This window comes from Pseudocercospora fijiensis, assembly GCF_000340215.1.
Source record: "Pseudocercospora fijiensis CIRAD86 unplaced genomic scaffold MYCFIscaffold_4, whole genome shotgun sequence".
Taxonomy (NCBI): Eukaryota; Fungi; Ascomycota; class Dothideomycetes; order Mycosphaerellales; family Mycosphaerellaceae; genus Pseudocercospora; species Pseudocercospora fijiensis.
Genome location: NW_006921535.1, coordinates 5,544,476 through 5,555,516, shown reverse-complemented (window position 1 = coordinate 5,555,516; position 11,041 = coordinate 5,544,476). Strand labels below are relative to the sequence as shown.

Below are 11,041 nucleotides of genomic sequence, written 5' to 3'. Positions count from 1 at the left end.
AGAGGATCAAAGTGCTAATACTAAAGAATCTCCTTATAGTTAGGATGCTAGGGCTCCTTAGGACCTTTGTATTTTAGGTCTAAATAGAGACGTATTATAAACGTTCTATCGCCCTTTCGCTTACTACCCGCTAGGTCGCGATATACGAAGAAACTAATCTAAATGTAGCTCGTCTCTGTAATAGCCGGGTAAATATAGAGCGCTAGGTTTCTACTTCGTACCTTAGATTTACGGACGGCGCGGAGATAAAATCAGAAATATAGCCGGCACCTATAGCCGGCAAAAGGATGCGAAAATAGGCCTCCTCCTAGGTTAATCTAACGACTAAATACAATTTCCAACTAATCCGCTATAAACCGACGCCGAATTTTAGCTAGAAGCTGTATATCTTTATTTTAAAGAGTAACCTACTTCGCATAGATAGTAAGGAGGTTTAAAAGCTTAAGCTCGGTTACGAGAAATGCCTCCGTAGCTTCCTAAAGAGTACTAATCGCCTTAGCCGTAAATCGCATACTAGACCGAAAATCTAATATAATTTCTCGGACGAGTCGCTAGAAGGGAGTCTTAGGGATTAAAAGCTCGGTCCCTCTTTTATTTTAGAAAAGCCGGATCTAGCGAAGGGCAATAGTACCTAGTTTGAAGCGCCGCTTCTTTGTCGTCGAGTCCTGCCTTATTCCCTTTCTTTTAATAGAAAGATAACTTTTCTTCGCAATAGTCTTCGTCCGCCTACTCTTTTTAGCCTTCTCCTATCTACCTATAGCCTTCTTGTTTTTCGGTACTATTTTCCGAGGAACCCCCTTCCTTCGTATATACTACGGAGAGCCTTACTCTTCCGATATCTCGTTCTCGCTACGGTCTCCCTATACTTAGCTTGCTTTACCCTTGCCCTTTAGCCTCTAAAGATATTTATCTACGCATTTAGGCGACGAGGGTATATCGGTAGGACCTAGAAAATTAATAAGCATATAATCGTAAAAAGACATTAATGCTTCTTGCCTTCTAGAATAAATAGTCTTCTATTAAACCGCCTTATTAGGTTATCGTTAGATTCGAATAAAGGATAGTAGCTTAAGGAAGGGGAGGTAGCCGGCTTAGGAAGGCCCGAAGAGCCGAATCCTTAAGGCATGTTTGTCTTTAAGAATATAGGGAAAGGGAAGAAGGAGAGGAAAAGCGAATAGAGAATTAGAAATAGTCCGTAGGTAAGCGGGGTCGGTTGCTATAGCAACTAGTCTGTTTGGGTCCTAGGAATTCGAAACACATTTCGGACATATGCCGGCTATATACGCCGGCTATATTACCTTATACGTAAACGCTTCGTCTCCTTAAAGCTACTCTAAGCCTATATACGTTTCCGCTTCTCGACCCGGTATCGCCTTCTACCTCCGCCCTCCTCCTCTTCGTTATCGCTAATTAGGGTTTCGCTTAGACTAAATTTCGCATTCTCTTCGCGCTCCTAGGTTTCTTCGATCTTAAGGTTTTCTAATTCCTCGATTAACTCCTTTAATATAATCTTTAGTAACCTGCCTTAGCGATTCTAGTAGAGGAGATAGTATCGGAATACTATAATAGATTCGAAGGTAGTAGGCGAGTATGTTCGATTAAAGCGGCCCTAGTAACGAGCGATACTAAAAGACCTCTTATAGCCTATACCTACGCTCGGGATAGCGAGGACGTCCCGAGCGACCGACGCTATCGTTAGAAACTTAGGCTCTAACCGCTGCTATATAGCGAGAATATCGTCTTCGAATTCGTCTAGAAGACCGGTAAGATCTAGAGATTATTAGCCCTCTTTCCGAGCCTACGGGTTTATACTTACTCGCGCGCCGATAGAGATCGAACTCTTCTTTATTTACTTTAGTAGTTGCTTCCTCTTCTGCCTCTACTTCCTACCTACGAAACAGGTATAATATTAGAGCCTTCTAAACCTTCTTTTTCTTTATAGGAGCTGTATTTAGACTAGTTTCTTTCCGACGCTCGTAGAACATCTTTTCTAGAATAGTCTAGTAGTGCTTCGGCTATACCTCGTCCGCCTTCTATTCCGGCCTTTGCTAGTATATATCCTTTTCTACCGGGTTAAGCAAGCATGCAACGCTATAGATATCCCCGAACGAGTTAAAGGTAGCACTATAATATTTATACAACTTAGTATAGGAGGTGTCTATAGCTTTCGTTATAGCTACTTTCTAGGGAACGCTCTTCTTAGCTAGCTTAGCTACGGTTTCCTCGAGCTCGTTAAAGAGCTAGTTATAGTACGTAAAGATAAGGTAGATCGTCGGTCCTTAGGTTCTTCTAATCGTAGCAGTAACCTTCGCGTAATGCTTACTAATATCGACGAGATACTCTACTTAGCGCTATTCGGCGGCGGTAAGGCCGAGCTACTTAATACCCTCGGAACTCTAATAGATCTCGAGAGCGGTACGTAAAGTATATCCCCTCGTAACTATATAGAAAGTCGAATCGAACCGGGTCTTAACGTCTTAGGTAAAACGGAGTAGGCGCTAAGGAGGCCGCTTTTGCTATCGCTTATTCTATGCGATATTCTAGGCATCGGTTTTAGGGCGCTCGATTAGGTTCTTTTAAATAGCCTCGAATCGGTTATATCTCTATAAGCTCGAGTTCGTATATATTGCTAGACGACGAAGCTAGAGAAAAAGAGTTAGAACTATACTAGGTTACCGGCTATAGGTGCCGGCTACGGACAAAAGTTATACCTTATACAAAACGAGAGCGAGGCTCTCTGCCTTATCCCGTCTTATTACTATAATAAGTTTCTCGACTTTCGACTTTGCTTTATCCTTATCTAGGATCTTCTATTAGTCGTCGTTTAATAGTGCAATTTTAAGCGTCTTAAAGAGGGCTCGGATCGCGATTTGAACTATATAAGCGAGGTAGGGAAACTTCTATAGGGATATAACTAGTAACGACGTCGGCTCCGATTCAATAGGGCTAGGGCTATTAATAGGCTCCTCTTTATCGTTATTATCGTACATATTGTCGTACGTATCCGGAATCGTAGCGAGCTTAATATTCGGAAGATTAAGCTAGATTATAGACCTTATAATCTCCTCTACGTACTCGACCCTATCGATACAATTAGTAATTTTAAAGACATATACGAGTGAATTGTATATACAACGCCTTATACAATGTTCGATTATTACTAGCGTTGTCCGTAGTAATCGAGATCAGTTTCGTTATTACGCTAACCCTATCTATTGCCGTATAGATAAGCTTCGCTATATCCTTACTAGTATAGGAACCTAGAATTTTAGGGAATCCGATTATAAGTTCCTAGAGTTTCTAATCCGAATTAATAAAGTATAGCATAATCGAGAGGAAGGAGGCTCTTATAGTCCGGCTTAACTAGCTATCGATAGTAATAGCTACTCGGCGAGTATTACGGAGGATCTCCCGAATATCGTCTAACGCAGCCTCTTTATTCTTTTCGAATATAATACGCTAGGTTGTCGCGCCGAGAAATAGGGGAGGGTAGTTTATAAGATATAGGTATATCTTCTATATAGACTCCCTTTCGTAGAAGTCTTCCGGAAGACCGTTTATAGCTAGTATTTCGTTTACTAGTTGCTTGAAGTCTTCGGGGGAAAAATCGGTAGCCTTCAATCCTAGAGCTTCCTTAAGCGTAGCCTATAATAATTAGCTAGATCTCTACGGTTAATTTAGGTAGCCGGAATCTATAGCCGGCAGCTATAGCCGGCAGCTATAGCCGGCATTTTAGAAGATATACCTCTTTCTAGAACGCTATATCTATATTAACTCTCCTCTCTCCTTAAGATTCCCGATATCGTTTAGAATAGAGATAGTTCGTAGGCGATAAGTTCCTATCCCCTAGTTTCGGGTATTTCAAGATTGAACCGTAGAAGTTACAGACAATTACTAGTTAACCTTTAAGTCGAGAAGTCGTATAACGGTACAATGCCCCCTCTATAAAGAACTTCTAGAATGTATCCGTTCGCTCCTTACTCCCCTATCGTATCGAGTACTTCCGGAGTTTACACTCCTTCGAACGTAAGTATAAAGGGAACTATATCTTATAGACCTATTAATTAAACTGCTCTATATACTCGGGTTTCTAAAGATACGCCTAGCTAGCCTTTTCGAAGATTTCCGGGTTAATACTCGATGTTCTTATATCTCCGAACAACCTTCTACTTAGACTCCGTAAAGGTAAGGACTAGGTAGTAGTACCCTATAATGAATTCCTACTACTAGGATTCGGAGAGGATAAATCTAGCCCTAATCGTAGTCTAGGACTCGATAGGCTCGAAGGTAAGTATACGACCTCCTCTCGACGTTATCGCAATCTCGCTCGTATACTAGACTGTTTCGACTATCGTCTCGTTGTTACCCTTCCTAGTGTAGCGCCTAGTATATATACAATGTCGGTCGGCATATTTTAAGGTTTCGTACGGTAAGGTAAGGACTTAGGAGTAGTAGATATATACTAGTAGCTATAGAGAAACACCCTTTCTTTTATAGTATCGTATCGTTAGGAATAGCTAGGTAGTAAATAGCTAGCTACCTTTTTTTTTTGTTTCCTAGCTACCTAACTACTAGATTTTTTTTCCTAGCTACCCTAGCTAGCCTAACTACTAGAATTTCTTTCCTAGCTACCCTAACTACCTGAATTTTGCCTTCTATACGGCGGCTCTCTCCTACTAACGGAACCGAGCTACTATACCTAACGAATCTAAGCTCGTTTTTAGTCTCAATTTATCCTCTTTCGGTATAAGATACTCGATAAGCAAATGCTTAGGCCGAGTCTAACTACGAAACCTAAGACTAACTAACAGCTCTATTAACTAATCCTAATCCTCGAACTCCTTCCGCTTCTTAGTAAAGATCTTAAAGAGCGCTCGAGCTTCTTCGGGTATCTACGGAGTAGTCGAGATAAAGCCGTATCGCTAAAATAGGTAATCCTTCGGAGGCTTATATAGAGATTCAGAGAATTCTAACGCTAACCTATCCTACTAGTAGCTTAGATTCCGGATATAAGCCCTCTCTACCTTAGTAAAGATTTTATATAGTAGTAGCACTCTGCCTTCGAGAAACGCTTTCTATTTAACTGTTAGTATCTACCGGCTACGAACGCCGGCTATATATGCCGAGTATAGAATAATTACCTGTACCCCTTCCTCCTATAGTAACACTTCTGCCGTCCCTAGATACCTAGCCCTAATCGCATTAATCGCAAGCTACTTTGCCTTTATAGACGCAAAGGCTTCGCTCTAATACTAATAAAGAAACTTCTACTCTATATCGAGGATATAAAGACGACTAGTCTCGATTCTAATCCTTACTAGCTTTTCGTAGTAGCTTTAACTATAATTTTCTAGATTAATAGGACTTATGCCTTAGCCCTTTACTAGTATCTCGTCTCTTTAACTATACTCGATCTACTCCTAGCGCTTATTGTCTATAGCGTTAGGCCCTAAGACTGTACCTATTACTAGATCGACGTATAGTATCTCCTCGCTTTTTTTAGTTCCTTTATTCGTAGTATTAAGCTCTATCGCGGTATCCTAAACTCTAGTATTATTGTTCTCGGCTATCTAAACATCTCCGTTACTATCGGTCGTATCGATAGAGGTAGCGGCTATAGGTCTAAATGCTATTAGTTAACATATTAAAGAAAAATATGCCGGCTATAGCTGCCGGCTACGGCTGCCGGCTATAGCTGCTAGCTACGGCCGCTAGCTAGATTAACTTACGCTGCTAGAACTTTACGCTCGAAAACTAGCCGCAATTCTTTCCTCCTCTTAGCCTTCTCTTAGGTTGTCTTCTTATTCCAACTTTCACTTTTTTCTATAGGCGCTAGCTATCGATAGAATGCCTTATTCCGCGCCTTTCTTCTCTTATCCTTAGCTCTTTTATCCTTATCTATCTTATCCTTTCTCTCGCGGTCTCGTACGGAATTCTTCTTCGTAGAGTACTTCTCTTTAGTCTTACGCTTTTTAGTTAGACGCTTAGGCAAAACAAACTCGCGGTTTTTAGTTCTATCTTCTATTTAGCGCGCGGCGCGCTTCTCTCTTACTATTGTAAGGGAAAGGGGCGGGGGCGTAGCGTATAGTAGTTGTTGTCGGTATAGGTATAGAGGAAGAAGTTAAAAGTATAAAAATGTCGCGAAGCCCTAATTGTTGCCGCCTACGTAACGTTATATAGGTAAGCTTTCGCAACTACGGCAACTACGCCCTAGCAATAGTAACTACGCCCTAGCAACGGCAACTACGCCCTAGCAACGGTAACTACGCCCTAGCAACGGTAATAAAGCGTAGTAAATACAACCTAGTAACTATTATAGCCGGCAATCGTAGCCGGTAGTCGAATAAGAGTGTCCTTATAGCAAAACTACGCCCTAGCAACGGCAACTACGCCCTAGCAACGGCAACTACGCCCTAGCAACGGCAAAAGAGCGTAGTAAATGTAATAGAGTTACTATTATAGCCGGCAATCGTAGCCGGCAGTCGAATAAGAGTGTCCTTATAGTAAAACTAATACAGTCTCTAGTTCAAACTAGGAATCTATATAGTTCGAAAAAACCAAACCGGAACTAGGGAGCTAGTTCGCCGCTAAGAAACTAAACTATATACGTTTAGTAGTTCGGAAACCGAACCACTACGGGGTCTAGTCTAGCATAATAGTCTTATAGGTTTTCTACTAAATAGCGGTCTAATCGTTAAGGGAGTCGAAATAGTTATCCTATATACGCTTTAGGTCGCTATTAATATACTATATAGCGTAGACAACTAGTAAATAGTCGTCTAGAAGAGCCCTCGGTATATTTCGTTAGTTAAGCTTACAATCGCGTATATAATTATTGTATTACTTGCGACTAGAGCCGTTAAATACGGTATAGTCCTTAAGCTTAGTATCCTTCTTTTAGATAGGGACGGGTAGTAAGGAAGGCCCTACTATCGGCTTAGTATTAGTTATTAGGGCTTCCTATAGGCGGCGAATCTCGAGGAGATTATCCTTTAGCTATTATTCCTAACGTAAGGTAGTAAGCCTATTCTAAGTAGCTTCTTAAAGTCTCGCTACTAGCTAGGGACTAAAGGCTAGTTAGCTATATCGATAGTTAATAATGTTGTTAAGAATGTCGTCGATAGGCAATTCTAGGTCGTTACCTAGAATTATAGATTCTTTAGTAGGCTCTCCGGTAGGCTCTTTAGTAGGAGGCACTTTAGTAGGTACTTTAGTAGGCACTTCGGTAGGTACTATGCTACTAGCGTTATCGTTACTAGCGCTGCTAGCGGCAGTACGGTTGTTATTGCTTCGTAATAAGCCGGCTATTATAAGAGGTAACACTAATAATATATTATAGGCTCCTAAGATACGGACGTAGCGGAATTAGCAGATATCGGCTTAGTGCGATTAATTTAGTGTAATAGGCCGTATAGAAGGCCTTACTTAATAATTAGTACGGTTGTTTTAATAGAATAGTACGTATAGGTCCCGTTCTTTAGGCGTAATATAGTTAAATCGATAGTTTTCGTAGCTATACCGCTAAAAGCTTAAAATAAGGACTATCTAGCTACTATCCTTAAAGGGTAGATCGAATACTATATAATAAGGGTTATATTAGTAGGTAGATAGGGTAGTCGTAAATTAGTATAGTATTCGATAAGGATCTAGGAGGAGAGGGAGGAAGGTAGGAGAGTTAGCCTAACGCTAAGCGCTAAGCCCTACCTAAGGCATTAAGACCCTAGCTTCACTTAGCCTAGTTATATGCTAATTACGTATAGCCTCTTTAGCCCTAATAGCGGTTCGTTAGACTTGAATAACGCTTAGCGAACTTTTATCTATATAGCTAGTAGAGTAGAAGTCTCGCCTCCCGGCGCTTAGTACTTCCACTATTTCCGGCTTCTCTTCTAGAACTCGTTAATAGTCCCTTAGTATCGATATACTACCTTAGCTAGAGCAACATACTCTACCTATACGTAGCAGCTAATGTCGATTTGCTTCTTTATCGGGGAATGCGGAATTCGTAGCCTTCATTTTCTAAGAACTGTGACAAGATTGGCGAGGGAAGAGAAGAGGCAGAGAACTGAGATGTGGGCATGGAAGCTGGGTTCATTCAGTAGTTGCTAGGCCTGACATTGGCTCTTTTGACTCCGTGAAACGCCACGCTAAGTTCATACCCATCGACTTTGGGAGTATAAGCAGACAATCTTCCGTAATGAACCGTCTACTCGTCATCCTCGTCCTCCTCCTCAGCCTCGACGGTGGTCTGGGCGATACGGTCCAAATCACGCTGACCGGACTGGGTAATGCGGCGGCCACCCTTTTCCTCATCCTGCTCGAGCACACCAATCTTCTCAAGAGCCTGCATGACCTTGCGGTCGACAGCGCCCGAGGCGTCAACGTGGTGAGATGGGCGCGAGCCACGGTTCTTGGTGCCACCGTGGACCTTGCGCAGACGGCCAACACCGACAGTCTTGCGCATGTAGATGTGGCGGGCGATGGCAGCAGAGCGGACGTAGAACCTGAGGAGTGTTAGGATGAAATGGACTTGGTTGTGAGGGCGATGTCTTACCAGTCCTGGCTCTGTGGTGGGAGCTCCTTGGCGTGGGAGGTCTTGACAGTGTCGGACCAACCTGTAGACGATGTCAGCACAATTCTGACATCAAGTCCCTCGCTCGTCGCGAGATTCAGATCTGGTCGGCGGTGTATGTGTGTATCCATGGTGCGGCATGTGTGCGCGCATTTCCTCCTCTTTTCCTTCAAGGTGTGGCCGTACCTGGGATTGGGAGCTTGCCCTGGCGCTTCAAGAAGGCGGCGTAGGCGTCGATGAACTTGTCGGCTGGGACATCGCGGACGGAGACACCAGGCATGATGGCGGTATTGATGCGGCTCTTGTGGTGGGAGGGAAGAGGTGGTGTTGGTGGAAAGAGCGCTGGGCGATGTGGTGTGCGGTGCTGAAGTGTGTGCGATTGAGACGGAGATTTCTGAAGTGGGCGGCTTGGCATGCCAAGACTCTGCGCTTGAGCTGCTGAGTAAGCGATGAGCACATGACTGCAGCCTGAGGCTGTCCACCTTTCCAAGTTCCCTGCTTCACGCAAGCGCAAGCGCAAGACATCAGTTTGCAGTGAGGATACAGGATTCTGGTACAGTACAGAAGATGTCGCAGTCTCTTGGCATGTCAGAATAAGAAGCGACAGAGCACGAGTTGCATACCTCGATTGTTTTGGTTGCAGCAGCCTGGAACACACCACATCGACGACCGACGACCGACGACCGACGACCGACGACCGACGACGACGACGACGAGAGAGCAAAACAAGCCTGTCGGTCGACGGCATTGCAAGGCTACCGGCATCCTCGGCCCCCCCCCCCCCCCCCCCCGACGCTTCTGATCCGACCATCCACCCATGGAAAAGACATTGTTCGCCACAGGCCTGGGCATTACCGCTGGCTTGGCATGGTACTTGAACTCGACATATGACCTGGCTGGGCGCTTTCGAATACACACTGGTATGCTGCACCCGACTTGCACTGCGGCAAATGCTGACCGAGTACGATGCAGCTGCCGAGACCGACCCTGGCCTTCTCAAGAAGGGCTCCAATTATGAACGCTATGAAACCAGATCAGGTATGCCGCTCCCAATCCAACGTCAGGCTGAGCGACTCTTACTCCCATTCTGCAGGCATCGTCTATCCACGCATCCGCACTTTTTACCATGTTCACGCACAAGCCAAGAAGCTTCCAAAAGACGTTCCCTTACTCGTCTTCATGCACGGCCTCGGCGGATCGATTGCACAATTCGAGAAACTGCTTGCCTCCTTGACACAAGTCGCCACCTGCCTCGCCGTCGATCTTCCTGGCTGCGGATTGTCAGACTTCGAACCAGAGAACGTCGAAGCATACACCACACTCGCCCTTGCCGAGCTTCTGTGCGCTGCCATTGATCGCTACCGCGACCAGGAGAACGACCAGAAAGTCATCCTCATCGGCCACAGCATGGGCTGCTCCATCTCCGCGCTCCTGACAGCGTCCACATCGCCACTCGCAGACCTTTGCTCCGACATCATTCTGGGCATGGTGGGCATCTGTCCCAGAGCAAACCCGCCATCTGAGGAGTACTTGAACCAAGCAGAACGCCTCGCACACCTACCCTCACCGATCTTCGACATGATCCGGATGTACGATCGCTGGGGCGGCATCGATAGCACCAGCGTCTCTCGTGTAATTGGAGAGGAGGCTGATCTGGAGACTAAGAAGCTCCAGCTCCGCTTCAATCAACAATCGAAGTCGCGCGTCTTTCAGAAATTTGCAGCCGCAATAGTCAAGCAGGAGAGGGAAGCAAAGCAGCGTGGCGAGGACAGTCTGTTAGGCAGACGCATTTGGGACGGCATAGAAGTGCCGCTCTTCCTGGTCGCTGCCGATAACGACAAGCTCGCGCCACCTGACCAAGTCAATCAGATTGTCGAATGGTTGACAAACACCACTTCTGCGCGGAACGACGAGATTGCGCCGGGCAAAGCAACACAGAAGTCGTCTCGCAGCGCATCACCACTCTCCCCTCGCTCCGAAGCCACCATGCTAGCCGGCCACATCAGCGGGAAGAAAATGCTAGACCAATCCCCAGAAGCCCAACCAACCTCAATCAAATCCTTCACCAAATCCACAAAACACTCCACCCCGCTCAAAACCTCCATCTTCCCCTCCCCCTCCTCCCACGGCCTCCTCTACGACCAAACCGACATCCGCATCCTCTCCCGCATCATCGAAGACTTCCTCTCGACCCACATCGACCCGCGCCTCTCGCCCAGCTGGCAACTCCAACACCTCACCACCTCCGGAAAATGGGACGTCAAGAACCTCGAAAAATGGAAAAAAATCCTCCCGTGCTCCGCCCCCATCGCCAGCCTCTTCCGCGCAATGAAAACCATGCGGGAAGTCGACGATGTCCATTGCCCGAAGGAATTCGTGAGGAAGTATGGTTGGAAAGCCATACCGAACGGTGTGGCCGTGGTCGTGGACATTAGTTTCGATACCCCCGTTACGATCAGGCCGGTCGATCGC

At 45.3% G+C, this 11,041-nt stretch overlaps 2 protein-coding genes across 2 annotated transcripts in view; one reads left to right on the top strand and one right to left on the bottom strand.

Annotated features, from left to right (window-relative positions):
• Nucleotides 1-8,071: 8,071 nt before the first annotated feature.
• On the bottom strand, nt 8,072-8,924 carry MYCFIDRAFT_71168 (uncharacterized protein). Its single transcript, XM_007927751.1, has 3 exons — nt 8,756-8,924; nt 8,552-8,612; nt 8,072-8,501 (listed from the first exon to the last, which is right to left on the bottom strand). Exons 1-3 carry the CDS (start codon nt 8,847-8,849, stop codon nt 8,204-8,206), a joined length of 453 nt encoding a protein of 150 aa, XP_007925942.1. The 5' UTR covers nt 8,850-8,924; the 3' UTR covers nt 8,072-8,203.
• A 595-nt stretch (nt 8,925-9,519) lies between these two features.
• MYCFIDRAFT_136844 (uncharacterized protein) overlaps nt 9,520-11,041 on the top strand; it is a gene marked incomplete at both ends in the record, with an annotated part of 1,998 nt that continues 476 nt past the window's right edge. Inside the window, 3 exons of the mRNA XM_007928602.1 lie at nt 9,520-9,607; nt 9,663-10,449; nt 10,522-11,032. Of these exons, the coding sequence (XP_007926793.1) occupies nt 9,520-9,607; nt 9,663-10,449; nt 10,522-11,032 (1,386 nt within the window). The remainder of the gene's footprint in view (nt 9,608-9,662; nt 10,450-10,521; nt 11,033-11,041) is intronic.

Coding starts and splice junctions, on each gene's coding strand:
- MYCFIDRAFT_71168 (XM_007927751.1), bottom strand. CDS start 8,849: ATGCCTGGTGTCTCCGTCCGCGATGTCCCAGCCGACAAGTTCATCGAC. Junction 8,613..8,755: donor GGGCAAGCTCCCAATCCCAG/GTACGGCCACAC, acceptor CATCGTCTACAG/GTTGGTCCGACACTGTCAAG. Junction 8,502..8,551: donor CCACCACAGAGCCAGGACTG/GTAAGACATCGC, acceptor AACACTCCTCAG/GTTCTACGTCCGCTCTGCTG.